General features: G+C 37.1%; 1 protein-coding gene across 2 annotated transcripts in view; it reads right to left on the bottom strand.

Annotated features, from left to right (window-relative positions):
• TAFA2 (TAFA chemokine like family member 2) overlaps window positions 1-26614 on the bottom strand; it is a 433970-nt gene that overhangs the window by 109178 nt on the left and 298178 nt on the right. For both annotated transcript variants that reach the window (XM_045828970.1, XM_045828969.1), the window contains exon 2: window positions 24065-24171. In XM_045828970.1, the coding sequence (XP_045684926.1) occupies window positions 24065-24170 (106 nt within the window). In that variant the 5' untranslated portion in view covers window position 24171. The remainder of the gene's footprint in view (window positions 1-24064; window positions 24172-26614) is intronic.

The following is a 26614-nucleotide window of genomic DNA, read 5'->3' as shown; positions in this document are numbered from 1 at the left end:
CATCTCTAAGCTTAACTTATCTTGTGAATGATGTCACAACCAGCAGATTTAATAGGAACTGCAATCAATTTTCTACTCTTAGAGCCCTTTTAATTTTATTTTTATTTTCCTTTTCCTTTATTACTACTCCTTTGAGTTTACAACAACCAGAGCTGATGTGGCACACCTTTTTATTTCCATATGTAATTTCTTCTCTACTACTGAACATCCCTCCTCACAAAAACAAAAATAAATGTCACTCTTTATTCACATTATAAACCTTAAACTGGTGCTACCTTACAGCTACATAAATTGCAAAGCACTCTGATATATAATCACCTTAGAAATAGTATTTAAATATGAGTCATAATCTGGATATAGACAGTGTGTATATTTTTTTTTTGGAATCACTAATATATATTCCTTTAAATAAAGCTAATTTGGAATAGTTTAACATTTCTTCTCTACTTCACTTATATATCTGATCTGCTAGGCTTAGAATTCTGTGACTGAGTCCAGGAATTCATTTTTACATTCAATACCACTAATCAGATATATACTTTTAGCAAGACTGTGCTAATTGCTGAAAATAACAGAACAGACAGATGTGGTTATTGCATTCCTAAAGCTTGCATTCTAGTGGGAGAGAGAGATGGCAAACAAATTATACCAATAAAAAAGTAATCATAATTTTAGAAAGTGTTATGAAGAAGTGCAAAGTGCTATAAGAGCTTGTAATTAGGGTTATTTGAGGCAATGATATCAGATATTAGTGTGGAAGGATTGGAAATAATTAGCCAGCAGAGTAGACAACATTTGAGTTGGCTGGGTGGCTCACAAAATTCAGAAATAACTTTGTACTGCTGCTGTCAATCATATGTGAATTTAGCCCACAGCCAGAGCTGATTGAAACATGCATGTACATTTGAGCCAGTTCTGGGGACTAAACTTAGGAGAAGAGAACCTGTGCCTGTCTGGTGGTAGAATAGCCAACAACAGAGGGAGACTCGGCACACTGATGCGCCTCTGTTCTCTGCCCATGAAGAAAGCAAGTTGTAGGAGTAGAAAATAAAATTACTTCAGACCTGGTTGGGTTGCTGAGTTGGTTAGAGCATCATTCCAGATAACGCTAAGGTTACAGATTCCATCCCTGATCAGGGTCCTTAAAAGAACCCTTAAATGCATAAAGAAGTGGAACAACAAATCGATGTTTCTCTGCCTCCACCCTCATCTCTGTAAATAAAATTTCTTTAAAGAAATTATATCAGAGAGGTAGAGACATGAGAGGCAGAGACAGAACGGGGATCCAGGCCGCATTTAAGTTTCCTGTGCCAGTTGCCTGCAAAGCCTGGATCTCTCCTGCCCTTCCTAAAATTACAGGAGGGTAATTTTTTACCCCCTTTTTCAAAGCTGGTCTTCAAACCTTGTTGAATACTAATTCCTATAACTTTCAACATAGGCATGCTAATTCACATTAGCAGGTGAGTGAAAGGGGGGAGTGCATCCCAGACAGAGAAGACAACATATGCCAAGTCTTGAAGCAGATAAAAGACCGACACCCTTCGAGATGGAAAGGAAAAAGCATCCGAGATGAGACTAGTCAGATAGAAAGAGCTGGAATCATGTGGGGCCTTACAGGCCATATGGGACTTTCACAGCGTTCCAACCCAAGCAGAAAAAGAAGCAAACAAACAAATAAAAAGGCACTCAATGATTGATACATGTGTGCCTCCCAGGCATTCTTTAACACTGTCTGCAAACATTTTTGAGTGCCTATTATATGCCCGATGCTGCAGAAGTAAAGCAGGGGGTTGGGGTAGGAGAAGAATGAAAGTCTTTGACTCCCCTAAAAACATTGTTTGAAATGCACATTTCCCAATAATTTTGAAGAAACATACATTTACAAGGACTATGAAAATAACCTAAGAGCAGTGATTCTTCACTGGGGAAAACCTCAGCTCCCAGCCCACAGGCATATTTGGCAATGTCTGAATACATTTCTGGTTGTCACACCTGGGGGGTGGCTGCTTGTATCTGATGGTTGAGATCAGGGATGCTGCTAAAACCCTACAGTGCACAGGACAGGGCCCCACAACAAACAATTATCCATCCCCAAATATCAATATTGGCAAGGCTGAAAAACCCAGCCTCAGAGAAAACCAGGTGAGACCTGGAGAGAAAATATCAGGGTAGGAACTCCCCACAGGCTTGTTCTGCCAGAGGTCAAAACTTGCCTATGTCTCTGGGGCACTGATGCAGGCAACCTTTTGCCCTCCAGGAACTTACAGTCCAGTGGGGGGAGACAAGCCGAAAGATATGAACAAAGCAACACTGTCAATACTAACATACCATTGTCCTGTGGGACAATGCAGAGAATATCTAACCCAGTCTAAGGAGATCAAGGAACACTTTCTTGGGACGAGATGTCCTAGTTGCTGCCTAAGAAGAGATGGGATAGATCAGCATCAATATCAGAAGAATGAGAAGGAATTAGGCAAAGTTGACATAGACTTGGGGAAAGATTTCAAGTAGAAGGAGCCTTATATGCAAAGATCGGGAGCTGTGAGAGCATATGGAGTGTCCCTGGTCAGGCTCTCAGGCTGTCTGAAGCAGACCGGGAGCAGGCAGGGCTAAGAGAGCTAATGCTGGAGGTGTAAGTCCTTGCTGTGCTCAGAGGGGCAGCAATTCAAGCCTGAATGCAAGGCTGTGGCAGTCAAGTTAACAAAGCCGCATTATGACTGGGCGAATTGTGAAGAGGGAAGCAGTGGCATTTTTAGGTTAATTCTGACTTAATAGGCTTCAAGTCTATTTTTATATATGTGCCTGAAGTGCCTCAGTGCTGTATTTCACTGTGCCTGCATATTTGTATCGAAAGTGTGATAAATCAGCGATAATGTTATTTGGCATGTTTCACAACCAATCAGCTTGCCTGACACAAGGAAGCAACCTCACATATTTTAAAACTTCTGAAATTTACTTTGGCTATAAGGCTATATGTATTAAACATCTACCTCCATTGTTCCTTGACAAACCTTCCTTCAATTTTGTGTACATGTTAATTTGCAGGATATACCCTTCAACCAGAGAGCAGACACAGGAGTCGCACAGATTGTAGGGATAGAAGTCTTAGTTAAAGGGGCCAGTTGAGAGATGACAGAACAAACGAGGCAGCCAAAAAAAATATCAAGTACAGAGCAAAACAATCTGATGCCAGTTGCCATGGAATTAACTGTGTTTCTAAGGTAACCTACAGTGCAGCTTGTTGCCTTAAGTATCTACTACACCTTAAAATTTGTTCATGCTTTTTCTTTTCTAAAAGTTTTTTCACTCTTTTTAAATATCCAAAATCTCCAGTTAAACAAAAAATGTACTATTTTCATGACCAGCTTTCTAGGACAGGAGCAAAGGAAAACAATGACCTGTTTCTTTTCTATGAAGTTTTAATTCTGTTTCTCTTCTGAGACTGTCACACCAGGACGGTGGGAAAGTGAGGATGTGGTAGGCAAATAGACACTTGAGAGACCATGAGCAGGAATTGTGAGGGAAATGCAGAACCTAAGGTCAAGACCAGCAGTCAGAAGCCAAAAATTACAAAGGTGTCAGAAATCAAGGCTAAGCAAGGTCACCCATCATCAAAAAAGAGTCCCAATCCCAGTTGTAAAAAGGATTTTATGCTGGCACAAAGTCTCTTCAATTTATTCAGCAAAGACTGATGGAATCCCCAGTTTACACAGGGCACCAGGCATACGCGTTTCCAGCTGGAACAAGGGTCAACACTGGTGATAAGGCAGGCCACAGTCTGCACTAGTAGGTGAGGCCCAGTGTAAACGTGGTCCGTGAGCTCTACACCTGCCGTGGACAGCGTGGGACTAGAGTGAAGCGGACCCCGGCAGAACAGATGCATTATATTATACCAGAGGCTCTCTCCCTTTATTCAAAATGTGAACAAAGTAGGATTTCCCCTAAAATAAACATATTATAGAAGAACCTGTCTGAAACCAGTATATTTCTAAAGAATGAACCTGATCCAAAGAGTAGAAAGAAAGTTTAAAAGCCGACTGGCTGATAAGAAGTATTTCCAAATTGGTCAAGAAAGACAATACAGAGAGATGGAAGGGCAAACACAGCCCGGTCCATCAAGGGCTCAAACCATGACTCAAACCAAGTCATGGTTTAAGTGTCTTACCCTCAACTTAAAGACTGGTCAGTGCCAGACACAGTGTAAGCTTTAAGAAAAGTACTGGGGGACTTTAATGGCACAGGCATGAGGAAGTTTTGTTTTTTGTTTTGTTTTGTTTTTCTCAAGGTTCAAAAGTGGACAAAAAAAATTATACTTAGCACTGTATCACAAATCTTCTCAGCCACCTGCATAGGTTTACTAAGCACACAGGGACATAACGAAGAAAACATAATATTGTCTAGCTTGCTCAATCAAAGACCTCACACATGGGGAAACTTGCTCTTTATTGGGGAAGGTCAAATGGCCAATGTCAAATGCAACTAAGTACCCTCATTCTAATGGCAGACGCTATTTTGGCACAGTGTGTCCTTGGCATCCTTTTTAGTTAAAGTCTGTTTTTCTTCAAAATATAAAATACAAATCCTCTGAACTGACATTTTCAGTTTACAGACAATGGATTGCATAAATTTGTATGAAGAATAAAAGACCAAGTTAAGAACCTGAGTTTATTCAGGTTTGTGAGATTTTTTTATAATGAGCCCTTTTAGAGGATTCTCATGGCAGGGCCCAATGGGCTCAGTCAAATACTTTCCAGAACGCAAATTGAAACATACATTCTAGGTCTAGAAAATTTAATTTTTCCAATATCTCAAAGCATGAGCAGCCCTAAATATTTGATGACATTTTAATATCATCAAAAATGAAAACTACAAAATAGTAGCCACAGACTGAAAGATTGGGGCAAATTAAAGAGCTATTCAACATTGAGGAAGACTTTCCCTTTGAAATGCCCTGCATGAGTCATATTTAAATGTAAGCCACAGTTACTTAGGGCATGTCTCAGGAATTTTCCCTTGATATTGAAGCACATTTCTCTTAGATTCAGTGTGTGGCTGCTGCGGATGCTGTATAAACTTCAGAGATGATGGGTGGCCATATGCATGGAGAATCACAGCAGGTTCACAGAAGGGAGAAGGATCAGAAATGCAGAGGCGAACTGAGATTAGTCACCGCGTAGAGAAAGAGAGACTAAGGGAATGGCTGGCTGCCTTCACATCTGAGTATATTCTTTAGGCCTTGTAGAATGGAAACAAACTTCAGAAAAACTTTTCCTCACTAGAAGCACTTGAGGAAGAAGATGAAAATCATGAATCATCATTTCAGAAGCCTTTTCTTAAAAAAAAAGAAGAAGAAGCCTTTTCTTTCTTTTCTTACAGACCTGAGACCACTGAGTCTTTGTTTACTGAATTGCTCGACTTCCTGTTCTTAAAACAAAGCTGGCATACTGTTTAGGAAGCTGTAGTGCTCTAGATATTGAGGAAATTATATTTAGAGAAGCCAGAAAAGTGAGGTTGACCAAACAATGCAGAAAAAGCAATAGAGTAAAAAAAATCAGAACACCGTATTTCCCATTTTATTCTGTTTTCAGTAATCCATAGCTAATCTGTAAAACATAGAGGTAGTAAATCCTTAAAGAACCTTAAAGGTAAAAACCTATTGTTGAAGATTAATTGAAAAAAACTGGGGTATGTTAATTGTAAAAAAACAGAGGTCTAAAACAAGATAGGTGTCTGAAAACATTTCAAAGACCATTAAACAGAAAGAATTGTCATGTGATGCCTTGTTACCTTTCGATATTTTCAATTGGTTGAAGTTTGCAATCAAAGTTATTACTTCTAATTCTGGAAGTAGTACACATATACATATAAAAGTAGGTGAACAAATGTGTAAGTATATAAAAACAGGAGACAGAACTTTCAAAAAAGTTCAGACAATCTGATCTTTCAAAAAAAAATGAAGCAGGTGGCCTTGTGAAGGAGCAAGCTGTGATAATACAGAGGAAAAGCTGAAGACTGCTCAGGAGTTTACAGACAGGAGTCATGCATTGCTTAGTGATTATAAGTGTGTGATTTCTAATTATTTTTTTAATCCTGTAGTTTTGGATTAACTGGCTATCTAGGAAGAGAAAATGTTCGGTTTTAATAATACTGGAGTAATAACACATGTATGGCTTAGCAGAGGTAGTCCTAAAAGTGTTTAATAATTTATGCATAAATGTAGATTATTGAGGCAGGTGGTGCTTTAAAAGATGAGAGTTTTATAAACTTGTATTTTCTCAGAACTCATGTGTGTGTGTGTGTGTGTGTGTGTGTGTGTGTGTGCATGGAACAACCAAATGAAACTTCATGAGAATTCTGCTTTAAACTGTTTCTACATTTTAGCCAATAAAGAAAGACTTCAGCTTTGAGGCTTAAGGTTGACACTGAGAATGGCAAGCATCTCCAGCTTGAAAATATTCTTATCTAAGTGGTTTTCTGAGAAATATTTCAAGGCATTTTTAGCAAGACTAAAATACAATCAAGTATAGTTTCAGTGTTTCAGCATTCAGAACTGAATCATACACATGGTGTCATTTGTCCAAATGGACGGGAAGGTTTGCTTTGTTGTTATAATAGCACAAAAGCAGGCAGGATGTTCTACATATTTTCAAATGGTTATTATTTCTTTGTAGTACAGAAATTTATATTACCAAGATTAAGGTCTTTATTATTTAGGTTAAAATGGGTCATTTTTATATGGATTAGTTTTTAAACCTCGTTACACCCAAAGATTTCCATTATGATCTAATTTGAAATGAAAATAAACAGAAATAATTTTGTTCTGTTAAAATAAGAAGTCATTGTGCTTCAATAAGATATTGCAAAACACAGTTACAAAGAGAATAACAAATTGGCTAAAAAGCATGACTCATGAACAATTACCAGCCATGAGAATCCCTTATTAGCTCACAGAAAATCATCTTTGTCTATGAGAGGTTAACTGGATGTTTTCTCAGCTTGACATGGTATATTGTTGCCTACTGTGAAAACATTCCACAAAGCAGCCACATCTGGCAGTATCACAAAACTCAGAAGTAAGCACATAGTGTGTATTTATATGTTAATACAATACAGACAAACTATCTGAAATTCAAAGAAAGTTGTTACCACATTGAGCTCAGGAATCAGCTACAGAAATGAGTCTAAGTCATGAGGAATGAAGCACAATGAAATGGTCTGCTTGGCACACAGTAGCTGTGAGTTCCTGGGAAAACCGGTAGTAGGGAGCCAAGGTACTTCCTGAAGAGAAGAAAGTCGAATGATGTACTAAAAGTTTTCAAATAGTTGAGTTAATGTTTTAAATTTCTGACATCCGAGAGATCCAGCCAATCGTGTCCACAGCAGTGGTAACACTGACAAAATTACAGGAGTCTCTTTATTATGATATAGGCCATTCAGTGAGACTACTAAAATTTAAATATATTTAAATTTTAATTCACATTATTCTTAATAGTTTTTACCTAGGTTACCTTGTTTACTCAGTCAGAGACATTGTCTCTCAAAAAAAGGATATGCATGTGGAGACTCTAAATTTGTACCAGAACTTGGTCAACCCCAGATTCTGGCTCTTAATGTCCTACCACTGGTGTCAAACTCATTTTCACCGGGGGCCACATCAGCCTCATGGTTGCCTTCAAAGGGCTAAATGTAATTTTAGGACTGTATAAATTAAGCAAGAGCTCGGCGCTGCCACAGGGTAGAAACAAGGTGCCGGCCGGATAAAACAAGGTGGAGGGCTGGATTTGGCCTGCGGGCCTTGTGTTTGCCACCTGTGTCCAAACCCAAAGCTTCTCATTGTCTTGTAGGGACAGAACAAGTGACACAGAGACCTTGAAACATCGCATCAAGAAGCATTAGGACTCCCCAATCAACCTTTGATTTATTAACAAGAACAGGATTTTTATCACAGAAATTTTCCCTATGAGAAGTTGCTATTAAGGCTTTGAGAGGAGCCAGATTTGAGACAAATAAAATTCTCTAGGGGAATGAAATAGGTCGGTACCCTTGCAGGAGGAGTACCCATTTCAAAGTTTCCCATTGTGACCAGAGGTGTAAGCAATCATTTGATAACTCGAAAGTCTAAAGTCCTTTGTCAATAGCACTCATAGAAAGAATCCACAAAACAAGGTTCTATAAAAATACAAAATGTACAATACACCACATGGAAAGAGTCCAGGATCTTCCTAGTGATAGAATACATAAATATTTACCTAATCTCATTTTACAAGACTATAATCCCTTTACTAACACTACAATGAAATGGTTGTGTTGAACTAATCACAGAATTCATTACATAAAATGGGCTTTTGTTCCCCTTTGAAAGATAATACAGGGGTAGGCAAAACATAGGTTTACAGCTATGAGTACACAGAGTTTATTCTTGTATTGTATATTTTCCCACAGGAACAACTGTGAACTCACCTTTGCCCACCTGTAAACAATTGAATGGGGAAGCAGACATGTTTATCACGAGTGATTAGCTAAGCAGTCATTTTGTTTGGTAATTTAATACCCAGTCTTGTGTCCTATTTTATTAACATCCAAATGTCATCACCAGATTTGAATTACTAAGTAAATGACTTCCTATTATAGAGACATCCAATACATTTGTGATACAGAAATGGAACTCACAGTAAGAAAAAAGTAGAAACTACAGGAAATATTAAAACTACTTCCCAGTGGCCTAACCATGTATTATTGTAAAACTTATAGAACACTATGGTTTGTTGACTTGGTAGCAGAGGCATACACAGGACTAAGACTGAAACCCTGGTGTGACTGAACATATAAGAACTTCAGTAGGCCATGATCTTTTTTTAATGATACTTGAGAAAAAATACGAATAAAATAAATTGTAAGATAAGAAAGAACTTTTTCCCTCAAATACAGGGGGTTGGCAAAAGTAGGTTTACAGTTGTGACTATGCAAAATAGTTTATTGTTTATTCTTGTATTATTATTACTTAATTATTGTATTATTTTTCACATAAACTGTAAACCTCCTTCTGCCCACCCCTGTAAAACTTCACAGTGAGAGTGGGAGATGGCATTTGTAGGAGACGCAAATGGAAGGACTAATTTGAACTGGTATGTAAAACACTTATCTGATCAGAGTGCTGAGAAGAGAAGACAAACTGAAGTCAGCAGAATTGAAGGTTTAAGCTTGATGCCCTTGGGTAAAAGTATCGCTTCTGAAATTTAGTGTCTTTGTCTGTAAAATGGGAATAATGGGTGCTCATTTTTCTACACTGGCTAGGTGTGGAGATAAAAAAATGATAAGACACATGGAATTTCTTTCAAAGAGCCATAAAATGTAACTTACTATAGTTTCTGCTACATGCAAAAAATTAAATTTTACTGATAGTACTTTTTATAAACATTGATAGTTTTGAAAGGCATTTCTTTCGAAATAAAATTAAAGTTTGAGTCATTTACGAAATAATTTCTTGCTTTTTTGAAATATACCATAGTTTTCAGACTATTAGATGCTTTTTTCCCCCCCTTTCCTCCTCCCAAATTTGGGAGAAATATTGGTTGTTAATGCTGCTATTGAGTTCTGTTTACATTTACACTGGTGAAATATTATGTTATTTATGTTATTAAATATTTTATGAATTTTTTCCTTCAAAATCTTTTTCCTATTTTCCTCCTCTAAAACCTAGGTGAGTCTTATGGTCCAAAAAATATGGTAATACATATAATAACCAGCCCCTTAATTTTTTTCTACACATGAAATTAATATTCTTTTGCAAATGTGCATTGTAGGAGCATTTTGAAAACTGAGTGTTACCTGTTAGTAGTAAAAGAATCTAGCTGTTTTATACATATTTTCAAGTTATAACTATTTCACTGGAAGATTAACTTTGAAAAAATCAATCAGTTGAACAAGTTTTTTCCTAATTTGAAACAAATTTCATTAGCATTATAAAGAGAAATGGAACTCAACTATAGATAAAAGTGATAGCCCCACTAATAGAGGACTTACTACGTTATCAGGTTATTTGTATAGTAGTTACAGCCTATGTGTTATTTTTCTTACTCTGCAAGTGTCTTATCTCAAAATACATGTCACATGAACAAAATCACCCTGCTGCTGTTCTTGTTAAACGAACATATGCAGCTCTAACATTGTTCTGGAACAGTGTTACAAATATTTCCCTAGAACACTGGTACTGGGAGACACTGAAATCAGAGACAGGAAAAGCATGTTTTTCGTAGATATATAGCTATATCCTAAATTAATGTTAACTGAACTTTGCAAATGAGTTCATTTAAAAAAATTTTTTAAATTCATTCTTCTTAGGTCATGTTACATGTGAATAATTATATCCTTACTTATATTTCTTATATATTTCACATATAATGGAATTTTTCAAAGTAATTCATATATGTCAAATACTGAATACAGTGAACTTTCTGAAATAATATCAAATTCTCATTGGTTTCTTTCTTTCCAATATTTTTCCCTAGTAATTTACTTATCATCCATTTACTTAACAAATATGTGTTGAGCCTTTATTATATGCCAGATACTACTTAGGCACTAGATGCCATCAAAATAAATTAGATCATTTTGCTCTCAAGGACTCAACAGCTAAAAATATAGCCACAAACTTGTGAAATAAGAATGAACATAACATGTAATAAAATATTATTCACAAACAGATAAGGCCAGTGTATGTGCACATGTGTATAATACCAACAGCAGAAGAAATAATAGCAATAAGACCATCTTAATGTGGAAAAAAGTAAAAGTACTAGAAAGTGTATAAACATGTGTCAGCCTGAGAGGGTCAGCAAACGAAGAGGATGACATGCGGTGCCTGGATGAATGAAGGACTGGTATGGGAGGGAAAGTGTAGGTGGCTGAAAGGCAGCTAGGAGCAGCCTGAGGAATCCGTGTGGGGAGTAGGAAGGGAAGGATGACTGCAAGCCATGCTCACCAGTCACTGGTTTGATGACACACCCCTGGGAGATGAGCTGGAGTCTTCAGTTTTTCTAGAATAACGGCTTGGATTTTGACATTGCAGAACTTTCACTGCTTTAACTTAACAGTTATTAAAATCTCCTTGTATTTTTTATGGAAAAAATTAAATACGTCTATCAAAAATGTGACTGTTGCCCTGGCCAAGTGCTCAGTAGGTTAGAGCGTCATCCTGATAGGCCAAGGTTGTGGGTTTGATTATCCGTGAGGGCACATATGAGAATCAACCAGCGAATGCATAAATAAGTGGAACAACAAATCAGTGTTTCTCTCTCTCCCTCTCTCTTCTAAAATCAATACATAATTTCTCAGCTGTAACTGTCATTCTCAGAGCTGTCTTTGATCAAGTAGTTGTTTTAGATTGTGATTAGAGTTCTCATTTAATTAGAAATCAAGTCTCGATTTTAATTGAAATAACATTCAAATTATATAATCCAAGACAGTAGCTCTAATCAAGTCAACATTATATCATGGATACATTTAAAAACAGTTTTCCTTGATGGTTTTCTTACTTGAATTGTTTTGGGGGTGTGATCTTGTTTATCAGAGTTCAGAGTTCTCAATAAGCTTTTAAGAAATTTTCTCATTAACAAAAATGCTCTCTATCACCTTGGCAGAAGTATTAGAATGATTCACTTTTCAAAAGTATTTCTAACTTAAAACTAATCATTTAAAAAATGCTATTAGAGGTGAAGATGTGTATTTGTTTGACAAAAATAAAAATTGAGCCCCAAATATTAATAATTTGAAGAAAGTATGCTAAAGTATATGAGATATCAAACCACTGTAATATTTCTAATATATTCATAAATACAGAAAAAAAGTCTACCCATCTGGTACTCCAAATGTGCAATTTGAGCACCTCTGAAGGTTCTCTAGGATCTTACTATACTGATCAGCCCTAAAACTGCCATTTTTCAAAACTGACTGATGTTCTTTAGCTGAAGTTTCATATTTCCAAAAGGGTGCAGATGCCCAATATGAGCTCTAAATACACACACGCGCGCACACACACACACACACATAATAAATATATAATGTATAATATATAATTATATATAATTATATAAATAAATCATGTATATTATATAAGTAATATATTTATATAGTATATAAAATAAATATATAATGTACAATATGTAATTATACATAATGTATTTATATATAATTTCAAAATGTGAACTGATAGTGCTTTTAATAATATTTTGTCATGTGAACTCATTAAAATTAGATTATTGATTTAGTAGATTGTATTAGTTCCTTCAAGTCCTTAAGGTCTGTTCTTTGACATACTATTAGGAACTTAACTATACTATACTATTATACTTAACTATACTATACTATACTATATTATACTAGTATAATAATAGTTATACTATTAGTATAACTAAGGGTCATACATTTTCAACAAGGGTGACATTACCCTATAAGGTGGTGAAAATTGGTTCAAGGAAGTAAAAAAATCTTTCTTTACCTATAAATCACAGATACATACAGCACATTAACAGATGTACAGTATATTTGTGGTATTAAAACTTCAAGACAGTAGAGGTCAATTAGAAAATAATATCTGAAAAGCTCCTTAGAGAAAGACATGAAAAAAAACAGTTGAGAAATGTAGCTCTAGGCAAACATGTATTAGCAAATTCTACTCTAAGTTAAGTAAATCCAAGACTTCTTTTATTTCCTTTCATTATTGAGAGGTAATGAGGATCACTCATAGGAATACATTAAATATATTCCCCAAAATAAGTTCTGGAATGCTTGTTGATTGCTCACAGTACCAGTATATGGCAAAAAAATACTAAGTATATTTCAATTAATGAATTGTTTGTGGGCAAAAGAGAAGAAATGCTTTATGATTTTATCCCTGTTTTTAAAGCATGCACATATGCAATAATGACACAACTTCATCCGACAACTGTCAAACCAGCCGGTACCAGAAACCAGATACAGTTTTCTGAGATAGTAAGATTCACTCCATTCATAATAGACCTGTTCTGCTTTGGATTCATTACTGCCCCCCACAAATGAATGAGTAAGAGAGGAACTACAGTGAAAGAATATTCCTTTCATAATCCAAATAAATAAAGTAGGTATCTGAAGTCACATGAGAAACAAGCAGGATTACTTCATTTGTTTTAACACTAAACATTCAGAATTTCCCTAATTCTATACCAGCAAATACATTCTACACTGAAAATAAATCCCAATCCTTTAACTAATTAGAGAATATATAGGGGGAAAAATTTCTTAGGTGTAACTTTTAAACTATTTTTAAAGGTCAGCATTATGCTTAATACCAGAACATTAGACCAACCATCATTAAAATCAGAAGGAAGCAACAAGGATACCTGCTAAAGCCATCGATTTCTCAATTCTGTTGCAACTTCTGTTCAATATGAAATACGAAATCTAAAGAGCATATTTAAAGGTAAAGACCATGTCCAGACTATTTATGCTAGATACTGTTAAGAACCAGAGATGCCAAGCAGGAAGTGCCTGAATCTACCCTCAGCTAAGAGGAAAAGTAAGTATTAACAAATTATTACACAAATAATCAATTAATTACAATTATAATAGATGTAAAGGATACCAGATGCTATGGCATCACGCAACAGAGAAACGAACCTAGAGTAGTAAGAAAAGCTTCCTGGGAGAGAGAGTAGATATGACTGACGGCTTGCACTCAGCTAGACAAATAAAGCAAGAAAATGCAAAAGGCACAGGAAGGGAAATGTGACATCGAGGGGAGCCAGGCGTTCAAGAAACTGCAAAGACAATGTGTCTGGACCACATTGAGTGAGAGAAATGTGCGTACAGAAGAGGACAAGTGACAAATCACAAAGGGCTTTGTCAAGCATGTTATAAATTTTGAATTTTCTCTTAAGGGTCCTAAGTACAGAAGTAAAAGTTATCAAGTATTCATCTTTAGAAACTTACTTCAGCAACTATACGGAGAACTGATTACAGTCAGAAAATTTTGGATGAGCAGAATATTGCAATAGTTCAGAGGAAATAAAGGACATGGAGATGGAGAACAATGTTCAGATTTGAAAGACAATTAGGAATTAAATGAATAGGATTTTACAATTCATTGGATTGAACATGAGTAGAGATGGCAAGAAAGAGGTGAAGGATGATTCCAAAGACACTGGCTTGAACAGCTGGTAAGAGAGCAGAGCAAGCTGTGGCGGGGGAGCATGCTGTTATGAATTCTTTCACAGCCTTCAGAGTTAAACAGCAGCTGCTCTGAGAGGCCAAACAGAAAACCAGTAGAATGACGGTGTTCTCCTTCGCCTTCACAGGCAGCAGGATCCGGAAGATGGTGGAAATGTCTTAGATACCGAGAAAAGAAGCCATACCAAGTCTAATATTAGATGCGTATATCTAGTGCCTATCGAAGCAGCTTCCACAAACACTAAGAAGAAACCAGTCCGGGACTAATGGAACTAGCCATATTTTCAGATTGTTCTACCTGCATCATGAGAACAGAATTCCAGCAGGATGCACATGTGGATGGAAAATTAGTAGCCAATATTTTCAGAGTGGAGAGATGAAAAGTTTATATACCTCTGAGTGGGAATAAAAAGTAATTCGACAATATCTGTAAATATTCCTGTATAGATATTTGTCATTCTTTCTCCAACAATTATCTTTTTATATTCCTCTCTGTATTGAAGAGGGCTGGAAGCTTAGGTACTACATTCCTAAGATTCCCTTGCCAGCTGGTTTCTGATTAGATTCTGCCCATGAAGTGTGGCAACCACAAAGATGTGTGCTTAGATCTTCTGCCAGAGGATTCTGTAAAGAACAAAGTTGACTGATGGTCTCCTTTGGACCCATCACAGGATCCCACCAAGGCCACCCCTTCCCTGGGCGGCTGCCAGTCAGTGACTGAGCATGGCAGTGATACTACAGCCTGGCCTTTTTTGCCCGTTATGGGGCTCTCTCCAACGGGCGACCTTTGTTCAAGGGCTCCAGACTGGCTTGGCCAAGACTTTTTAAAACATGTGCTGAAGCATGAGACTCTTCCTACTCAGCCATCTTTCGTTTCTACTTTCTCTTCTCTCATAGGTGTCAGAGCTTCCTCATGGTCTGAAGGTTTGCCCCCACATACGGTTGCTCCCCCCACCTTTGTACTCAAAAGTGTTCTCTCCCAACATTTCTTGCACATTCAATTTCCTCTTGGAGTCTGCTTCTAGGAAAAAGGCCATCCATTTGTTCTGGCTTCAGAAGTGCAAAGAGAGTATGATGTGGGTGCCTGTAGGCTTTAGCAGTTAGCACAGGGTCTGTGGTCTCTCAAGCTCTTGCAATTTCAAAGACTTGACTCCAGGCTTCCTGCTCAGTGCAGGCAGAAGTGATTCCTAAAGCAGTAGTGGGGCTTCTGCAAACTCAGTAGCAAACACAGTCAGGATGGCTGGGTACCACTGCTTTCCTTTTTGCTCTTCCAGGTCCAGAGACAGTAATAGCTGTCTGCAGGCACCAGTGTCTGGGGAGCAGTATCACCATTCCCTGTTTCCTCCCCCAGCCCTTGTAACACTTTTATAACCAATTCCCTAAACTGCCCTAGTGTGATTTCCTTTTTCCTGAGTGAATGTTGAACAACACAAACTTCACCATTTCAATCTTTTTGACCTCAAATATTCTCATTTGTGCTGAATATATAAAGAAATTGAATATGAACACAATGTATTGATAAATTTAATTAATATTAAATGTAAACAAAAATTATCACCCAAATGTTTTCATGTTCATATTAACATACAAAATAATCTCAAAAAATCTTACAACAAAGACTTTAAAATTGATTTAGAATGTGTTACTATAATGTTTTTTCATGTTTCAATTAAAATGTGTTTATGGATAGTTTGTAGATACAGTATAAATAAGTAACATCATTTACTGCTAATTATACTACTAAATAGGGGGGATTAAAGCTGAATATGTACTTAACATATGACCCATAAAATTTCATTCTTAAAATATACCTTGGGGAAATTCCGTACATGTGAATGAAAATACATATACAATGATGTCTACAGCAACATTGTTGATAACAACGAACAACTGTGCAGACCCAACCCTTCAACAACAAGTGAGAAATATATCACAGTATGTCCATACAATGGAATCCTATGTCACAACATGGATGAATCTCATGAGAAAATGTTGATGGTAAGAAGCAAATCACACTGAAAAAAAAATGCCCACAGTAGAATTCTACTTTTACCAAGTGTTTTAAAAAGACAAAACAATTATCTACTGTTTAGGATAGCAAGTCAGGAAAGTGTACCTCTGTGGAAGGAGGGGCTGTAATCAGGGAGAAGCATAAAGAGCTTTGAGGGGCTGATAATATTGTATTTCTTGTCCTGGTTGCTAATTGCACAGTCTTTTGCCTTCTAATTATTCTTTTGAGTATACATATGGGTTTCATGCACTATCCTGTAAGCATGAGATATCTTAAAATAAAAAAGAGGAGAAAAAAGTCAAAATATGGAAGGATAAACTCCAGAAAACAGAAACTTGATCTGCATAACTTAAAGCAGAATCACCAGCTCAGAGCAGCACCTTCTCTCACACACCTAGTCTTTCTCAATAAATGTATGAATAATTAAATAAGCGAATGAACACCAAGATCCCCGATATGTTTAATATGCTCATAAATTAAAACAGAGAAAAAATAAGCCCAAATGCCATCTTATTATTATGTGGAAAAATTATGGGTGACTTGATTTCTCTTCTTGATATTTCTCTTTCTTCCCAAAGTGCTCAAATAAACAGGTATCACTTTGAAAAGTTAATAAAATGTGTTATAAAATATGTTGTTGTTAAAAGTCCAAAATGACTGAGTTTATGTTATGGCCACTTTCCTTTCTCTTAGGCCATTAATCTGACTGTTTTCATAAACAAGGTGCCTAAAACAGTGTAAATTATAAGTCAGGATTTTTAAACTTTGATGTACATCATAGTCAGCTACAAAGCAGCCCAAGAGAACCTAGTCATACCCTAGCTAAATTAGTTCCAAGAATTTTAACTGTAAGGAAACCAGCATTCTGAATATGGCCCCAGCGGATCTGCCCCAGCCCCCTCTCCCGGCTAACTGTGTGTTACAGTCCTTCTTGTTTTCTGCCCTCCAATGACTTTTTCTAGTGCCAGAGCATTCTGTCTGCATAACTCCCACTCCCCATTCAGACCTCAGCTCAAATGTCCCTTCCGTAGAGGAGACTTCCTGATCCCTCTCCATCCATTTTATAGTTTATATATTCTTATCTTGAAATTTCATCTTTACAGCACTTTAATACCATTTAAGAGTAAACATTTGCCCGATTATCAGATTAATGTTTTTCCTTCCCAACTATACTGTAAGCTCCACAGGGCAGGGACGGTATTGGTTTGGTCACTTTAATATCTCCAGAGCTGAACCTGATGCCCAACACTTAATGCACAGTACATATTTTGTTTACTCAGTACTTGGTTGGATAAATTAGTAAATTATCAAATGAACCAGCAGGCAAATGAAGAGTTATCAAAAAAAATTTAAATGGCTGCTCTCTCATCCAGGCTTTGAACTAAAAATCACCTTGATTTTAAATTGTTTTTCTCTGAAAAAAATTCCATTTAATCAAAAGTTGCAACTCAGATTAGTAATTACCTTGTATGAAAATGAAGAGAACATATATTCAATCTTAGCTAATCAAAATAAGGGTTTCTTTTTTGTTTTCTCTTTGTGTATAATTCTCACCTGTTCATGTCTTACACACTAAATACAGATCCTTTTCCAGCCCAAATATCCAATGATGGCTCCTGATTTTTAGATGTAATTGGGATACAATGGGTAAAGGAAGAAAAGGCAAGAAAACATATCTGCCCTCTGAGATTAATGACAATATTATTCTGTTGAGAACTTGGAGTCCTAAACTGAAATGTTTCCTCTCTGATCCCCAGAATCTGAAGCTGTACCTGATATAATTGCTTCCAAGGAGGAAATACTGTTTATCCTTTCTGACCAGCTGTCACACTGCTCTGAGTTCACTGCCATCCCTCCAAAATGCCCAGCTCAAAACAATTGTGAGAATTCAGGGCCAAATGTCTGTGGTGTTTTGTTTGAACAGTAAATGAATTCATCTGTGTGGGGTATTTTTAGCTCCTGAAGCTCAGAAGATTGTATTAAGGAGGTGACACTTTCTGGTTTTTAGATATCTTATTCTTCAAAGCCAAATGCTCTCGATTTCTACAAGTGTTTCTACATCATGTGTAAAAATCAGAATAACACAGTTCTGCACTGGGTTGCTCTTGAGAGCACAATGCTGATGCACCAGTGTTTTGAAGAGCTGTTCATTCCGTTCCTTCATCTCCTACATTCACCGGTTCTGTAATGACCTAATCTCTTACCTCTCATCCTTACATGCTCTGTTCTGTTCACACCACCCTTCTCGCCATTTCTCATTGTCTACAAGAATGCTTGTACTTGAAAGCATTCATACTTCTTGCTGTTCTGCCTGGACCATCCTTCTCCCAAATACATTTATGGTGAGCTCAATTGAAAACTTTATGTCTTATCCAAAGTCTTTATTTAAAATTATAATCCTTCCTGAATACTTCTTACTCCTCTTTATTCCTTCATTTTTTCTACAGCATATATACCACAAAACTGATTTTTCTCTTTGGTATCTATCTTCACATCTCTAGGACAAAAACACCATAAAGACAAAAAATTTTGCCTCTTCTATATTCTACTATACTCTCAGCCCTTATTGTAGATACTTAAAAGTTACTGAGGAAAACAATTTTTCCAGTCTAAAATATTTCTGTAAAAACTACTAATAGACCCTATGTGTCTAGGAGTACTGCTTCCCAGAAAGGGGCTGCTTTTACCACGGGAAAGAGTGAGTGAGAGCCCTCTAGACAGGAAAAAGCTATAGCTGTTGCTGGTCACCCCGCAGATGGAAAGAAAAAAAAAGGAGTTAGATTCTGATGAGGTAAAGGGTCCTGATGATCATGAAGAAGAGAGTAGCTGCTGTGCACTGGGATGGGGAAGAAGGTGCTAGGCTCGTGAACAATCCACTGGCCATTTCTTGGCATCGCCATGACTAACTATAATTATATATGTGTAAGTACAGTAAGCACAGCTAAGAGCAGGATAATCCAGGGATCAGAACTCTCAGTTATACAATCTGTATAAAACGTCAGGCAAGCCTCCTCAGTGAGCAGAAGTGTGCTATCTGAAGGAAGGGGGAATAAAAGTGGCTAGGGACGTGGACAGATGATGAGTATTAGGAATGGCCCTCATACAACTGCACTAGTGGGGACCCCACTTTTCCTCAGGTACATTTTTTTTAATTACAACCAACCATAATCTTTGATAAGCTTTGACTGAATGAGGTGAACTTAAGTGAGAAACAAGCAGATCTGAGATGCACAAGGAGTAGACTACCACGAGTACAGGCCAGTTCATTACCAGGATCCTTTCTATCAGCTGTGCACCTTTCTTCCGCTTGCTGGGAATGTTAGCAGATTAAAATTCACAGCTCCTCCCTTGTTTGGAGCCTCACCCTCCACTAAAGAGTAGGCACTTGCCCAAGGAGGCTCTCCTGTGGACCATGGGTCCACAACCAATGATAAATGGACACAAGGGTAGAAAAGGCTGCCCACCTCGCCTCAAGGAGAGTCTAGTTCTATGAAGCAATTCCTGTTTCAGAGCCTCCCCAGGGCCTGGCCAGGCTGTTCTCCAGCTGAGACTCTGTTTGAGCTTAGCTTTTGTCTCCTGCTGTATCCTGCTGCCCATGGTCTACTCCTGAAAGCACTCTTTCGATAAATAACATAAACGAGAACTCCTGATTTGGCTCTGCTCCTAGAGAACCTCACCTAAGGCACATAGCATATGCAATTCATCTCTGGAAGAATGCATCCTAAGCACAGGTCTTTAAAATTCTCACCAATATAATTAGCTCATAGAATTTTTAAAAATCACAAACTCTGAAGTAAAGTATGGTGAGTGAGATTTTCCAGGAAGAAAATGCAAAAATTTCATAAAATAAAATCAAGAAATCAAATTATACATATTTTATATAGTACCTATCATATTATCATATATGTAATGTATATAACAATATCTATATAATGTATAAAAAGAGGAAATGAAAACATGAGATCAAAAATATGTCAATAGCCAACTCAGTTTACAAGAAAAACTAATTTTAGCAGCATATAATGGATAGAATTAAAATTCATATGGATTAAAAACAGATTAATCCCAAGAGAACACAGAATTAGTGTGGTAGAAAGATCTGGATAAATATCCCAGAAAAAAGTTCAGAGAGACTTGAAGGTAGGAAATATAAAGGTTGAAATACATTGAGAACAAAAGAGAAAGCTGGCATACACCTAAGTTCATGAAATGCACCAATCTACAGATTCAGGAACTCAACTAATCCCAAAGAGTATAAATAAACAGAAATTCACAACTAGATATGCATCATGTTTTATGGAGCAAGACTATCTAGACTTGATTCCTGCCTCCAGTAGTTAGGGGACCTGGGACGAATTATTTAAAATTTCTTTACTAACGCTTCTGATCTGTGACATTGGTTTAATAATAATAGTACCAACCTTACAGATTGTTATGAGAGTTAAATGAGTTGATATCTGTAAAACTGTTAGGATAAAGCTGTTGGGTTTTATTACTGATCTTTATTACTTTTATCTCAAATGCTCACACAAGGTGCTCTAGATCAGAGACAGATTTCTTATTATTTCACAATAAAAAAAAAGTGAATGGCCTCCCTTGCCCTAAGCCTTACCCATGATGAAAACTAGACGAGATGTCCTACACAAGTAGCTGAACGCTTTACAGGACAGTGTCAGAGAACAACGGATTTTTTCCACTTACATGCCGGAGAGAGAGAGTGTCACACTCCTCCGAAAGGAGAAAACAATCTGTTGCTCCTTTGAGAAGGGATGGAAAGAATACTAGGTCTCTCTCTGACCTTGTGGAATATAAATACATCTTTCCAAGAACCAGATAAATCCCAAGTGTCTTCAAGGCCAGGGCTTCTATACCTAGAAGTAGTTGGTGCCCCAACCTTTCTGGCACCTTGAGAATGCAACCTAGAGACCTGATCCAATCTGTAACCAGTTAGCCCTCAGGGGGAGATGAGTTTTATTCTCCTTTTGAATCAAAACAATTAATTGCACAAATTCCTATAGATCCAACCACATGGTATTTGTAGAGACTCAAGAGGCTGGGGTTTTCTACGACACCACTGAGAAATCCAGGAAAGTTTCACTTCTGCGCAAGTGCCTGGTATGTGTTACGAAGTATAACTTAAGTGTTTTTTATATAAATAAAAATACAATTAAGGTAAGAGCAAAAAGTAATGAGGTGCAAGAAGATTCAAGTGAGAGGATCAATAAACACAAAAGTTGGTCCTTCAAAAACTAATACAATGAACCAACTCTGGGGAGACTAATTGGGAACAAAAGATATGACACAAACGAGCACTACTCAGAGAGAAGAGGGAGATGTAGCTGCAGAGACAGCAGATGACAAAGAGAGTAAGAAAAAACTGTGAACAACTTGGTAAGTCCCACCATTTGGAAAACCATTTGGCCTAACCTGGTTAAGACGGAATATCTGCACACTCAGTGAGCCCACAATTTTGGTCCTCATAATGTGCTCTTGAGAGACCCTGGTACAGCGAACACCAGGAGACAAGTACAAGAATGTTCATGAAAACACTGTTCATAATGACCAAAAAATAGGATACCTAACGTTTCCATACCAGAGAACACATGCGTAAATTGTGGTGACTCATACAATAAAATATGGAGCAATGATTTTTTTAAATGAATAAACTACAGCTACATGCCATCAACTATAATAAATGTCACAAATATGTCATTGGGCCAAATAGAAGAATGCAGTATAATGCTATTATATAAATTAAATAATGACCAAAATTAAGCAATATGCCATTTTGGAGATATATATGTACATGGTAAAATTTTAAACAAAAGCAAAGAAATTATAATCACAAAGTCTAGAATAGTGATTATCTGGAGTAAGGAGGCAAAGAAATGAAAGCAGAGCGTGGTACACGCCGCCAGTGGAGACAGTATTAGAAACATTACATTTCTCAGCTGGGTGGTAAGCACACTAGCGTTCATTTTATGGATGTGCCCTGAAATGCATATATGCATTACATTTACTATAAGTGTAAAATAGTTTAAACAAAAGGGACATTTTGTTTAACAAGTAAAAAAGAAAGAAAGGAAGAAGAGAAAGAGGAAAGGGGAAGGTGTGGAGAAATATTTCCTAAAATCTTCATCCAAAATATCAGTGGCAGGGAGGAAATGAAACGCTAAAAAAGCACAAAATTCTCCCTTGTATAATAGACAGGGTTTGGCACTTTAAGTAGGTTTTCTGGGACAATGTGTAATCTCCTATGATCAAGAAGTATTTTCTTGGCAAAAAGTCAAAAAAGATCTTACCCTTGGAGTTAGCGTAGACCATAACACAATTTAAAATGTTTCAAAAGTAGCTTTAAAAATGGTATGTAATATTCACCAGGGGGCAGTTTTCACACATGATTCTCTTAGAAACCTCATCACTTAGCTCTGGAGATAAAAACCATCTTTTTTCACAAACCCTTGCTTCACAAGGCTGACACCCACGGTTACCGTGAGTCGCCCCACCTTCTCTCGGGGATTATTTTAAGCTGGGATGAGGCACTAGGGTGCCCACCCCTCTGGACAGTACAGATGACATGTCTTCTCCTGTTCAGCCCAAGGCCTGGGGCCTGGGCCCCATGGTGTTCAATTCTTTCTACAAGGTGAGTATTTAACACTACTTTGAGTTTTTAAGTTTGGTTCATTGTTGTCAGTTTAGAATAACATCCTATTCAACATCTCTTTACTTTTATACTAATAACAATTATTAAAGAGAATTTAAAAGTTTGATTTGTGGACCATTGTAGAGTATTAAAGAAAATTCTAAAAATTATAATGAAAACAGGGGGACAGAAACAGAACAATATATGAAGGACCTCTTTATAAAATTCATTCTTACATGACGCTCTGGCGAAAACGCAGGGGGGAAAAGACTGTGACTGATAGGCGTCCTCCTTCACACCACAGCTTCCGCTCCCCCCCAACCCGGTGCTGACGTTCAGTATAGTGCTAATTAAATGCGCGTGTGTAACCAATTTCAAGGTTCCAGAATTTAAGGCAGTCTTAACGACCCTTTCGCCCCAAAATAAAATAAGTAAGCTACTAGCCTCTAGAATTTATGGAAGACTGAGAATTGAACTATAAAATCATATTTCACAGAAAAATCTAAATTGACACCCCAGGTTGTAAATACACGATTATGGTGGGGACAGTTCAGAAAGAGCCCCATTTAATTCATTTGGAAGGAGGTGGTTATTCATTATGAGTACTATGCTCAGGAAAGAGCGCAGACAGGGCATAATTTTGAGCTGTCAAACCTAAAACATGTATAAAACAAATATCCTCGCTCTGTTCTATGGCAGAACTGAGCCTGCTAAACCTCGTACAAGGTGCAGAGCCCAAACGGTGGTTACAGAGGTACTCTGGCATGAAGAAATATGAGTTACAAAAAGCAATGAAGGAAAATTTCCATATACACATATTATTAAGATACATATCATTAAAGATGCTTTCATTACCAGGATGACTGCAATCTGAAACTCAACTTTATTACATGTCAACTTGACATTTTATCACTATCTTTAAAACATAAATGGCAGGAGAAAGTCAGAGTCACAATTCCATACTCTTTGAAAAACTATTTGCAGAAATGGCAATTATCCTGGAAACATTTAAATAATTGTGCTTCCCCTATCAAAACCATATTAAGGATAACTATCTCTGCATTTTCACTTAACGAGAATCACAGGGCATGGAGGGGGCAGGGGACCCATATCTAGTGAAACGAATACCCTAGCAAAGGCAGAACACAATAGTCTGTGCTGAAGAGGGTCCCCTTCTACAGATAACTGAGAAAGAACGCAGAGCTTACCTTTATGATGGTTTGAACTGGATACAACTTTCCCCCACAAGGTTACAATAAATATTATTATTAGCAGTTTTCCTTTTGTTGCTTTCTGTAAGTATCTCTTACTCATCCTGCAAAAATAAATAAATAAAATCCTAAGTATGTGAAACGACAGGTTTTCCACTATAATTTTGCTACATTGAAAGCTTTGCATGACACCTTAACCCATTTAACCCCTGAAAATTGCATTTCTTATATTTAAAATGCTGTTCACTGTATATAAATTATGAAGAGAAACAGAGTAAAAGGGCTCCAAACAAAGTAGTTTCACTCGATGCAAGAGATAAAAGAGGTTCTCCCTCAGTCAGTCTTCATTCACTTAACAATAGCTTAAATCAGTTGGGAAGGATTACTATTTTTTCTCCATACACATAAATAGAAATTTAACTTACAAAAATCCAAGGCACAGTTATTTGAATCACCTTTAGAGACTTATTTTACTTTATTTCTAAAGAGTCCTTCCTCAATGCCAAGTCAAATGGTCAGGTTAAACAGTTTAGACAAAATGAGATGAATATCTACACAGAATAAAGTCCCTTCAAACCTATTATTCCTAACATGCTTTTAAAATCACCTGGTACAACATCACTACCACTGAAGGCATGCAGGTGTTTTAATACTGCTGGACTCCACTGTGCTGCACTTATCAGAAGGAGGAGAAAAATGGAAAAGCAGATAGAAAAATATCAACATTTTCAAGTGGAGCCCATGAAACTCAGGAAAGCAATGTTATAATAAAATAATAGCTACTTATAATAAAATTTCAAGACCTACTTTCTCTAGCACTTTATAGAATATCATTTCAACTGCTCTTCGGAACAAAGTGGGGATGTGGGGATATCTATCCCCATTTCACAGATGATGAAATTTGGAAATTTGCCTGAGGTAACACGTGACAATTGAATAAAAATTCAAACCCAGAATTGCCCACTAAAATCCTTACATTTCTACATTGCTAAGAGGTAAGCAAAACTGATATAAAATATAACTTCTACATGTGTTTTTGAGGGAGATAGAAAATATATCCATCACTCAGTGCCTTCTCAGATTCATTCTTGCTTGACCTACAGAATCTTGCCTTGGTTCTACTGCAGGCAAGATCATAAGGCCACTTCCTGACCTGGCCTGATTGCTCCTCAGCTCTCTAAGTTAGCTTTTTCCTCACACCTCTGTTTCCAATGATTCCAACTCCAAAAACATGATTCAGTGGTAGTAATGATGGCTATACAATTCCAAAAAGGAGTCTTTCATACTGACAAATGCATGAAAAAATAAATTAGTAGATTATGCATATTTAATATCAATATATGCTAACATTTCTTAGCCCAGGAAAGTTATGTATACTCATTCAAATGTTGATAAAGCAATTTTGTAGATTAAGAACACAGACTCACTCTTGAGTCTGACTGTCTGGATTTGAGTCCAGGCTTTACACGCTTCTAAGTGTGAGGTCTTGTGTGGGTTTCTGGGTCTCCTGCTTCAGTTTCTTCTTCTGCAATATGGAATCAAAATGCCTGACCCACGGGTTGCATGCATAAGAAATCAATGACTCTAACATTAGAGAATGTTCAGTCATTGGGGTGTTATGTTCACCCCTTGAGTGTGTGAAAGGAAAGTCCATTTATGCGACAAAGGAAGGAAGTTTCGGTGGCATCAACAGCTGGAAGTCCTCTGTGGACCTTGTAACACGATGAGACAATGTACAAAGAGGTACCTACCTTTGTGCATACCCCTTTGTACGTATGTAAAAGGTCAAGGGGTGCCTGACCTTTTAGATTAGATTGTTTGGTTTAAAATTGGGCTCCCTGTCTACTGACTATATAACTTCGGACAACTTATTTAAAAACTCAGAGTATTTTTTGTTGTCATTAAAATGAGGACAATAATAATATCTACTTCATAGTATGAAGACTAAATATGATAATTCATGTAAAGAGTTTAACACTCTGCATAGAAGATAATAAATGCTGAGCCTTACTGTGATCATAATTTAGTTAGCCAACATTTCCCTAGGCGTGCTTTGTGAGACACCAGTTCCATGGAATGTTAATAGAGTATTAGTGGGAAACGTAGGGGCAAATATGTTTGTAAAATTCTGGATTCAACAAATTTAACCAGATTCTTTTAACAGGAGGCATATTGAGTTTTGCAGAAAATGTTCTCCCCCGAGTAACACAGGATACTAGTGTTCTCAAGGAAGCCTCTTAAGAGAAATAATCCAGTTTAGTATTCCCCCCTCAGCAGACAAATGCCCACTTTAAGTCTTCCATCCTATTGCCTGTTTCCCTTTAGCTCTCTTCCTACTTGTTTTGTTATGAGACTGGTTTTTTCCACATTTTTTCAACCACCCTGCCTCCCCTTCTGCAACCAATCCCTGCTCCCTCGTTGTACTACCTACCACCTAAAGGAAGGAGTGATTTGGCAAAACTCATCTGACAAGAAGAGCTGCTTAGCATAATTCTTGGTAATAGCTTTCCCATAGCAAATGGCCTCTGCTTCAAGGTCAATGGCCAT

Source organism: Phyllostomus hastatus, unplaced genomic scaffold (genome assembly GCF_019186645.2).
Source record: "Phyllostomus hastatus isolate PE091 unplaced genomic scaffold, TTU_PhHast_1.1 phas_scaffold_93, whole genome shotgun sequence".
Classification (NCBI taxonomy): domain Eukaryota; kingdom Metazoa; phylum Chordata; class Mammalia; order Chiroptera; family Phyllostomidae; genus Phyllostomus; species Phyllostomus hastatus.
The sequence above is the reverse complement of the archived record's forward strand: the minus strand, read 5'-3'. Positions and strand labels throughout refer to the sequence as shown.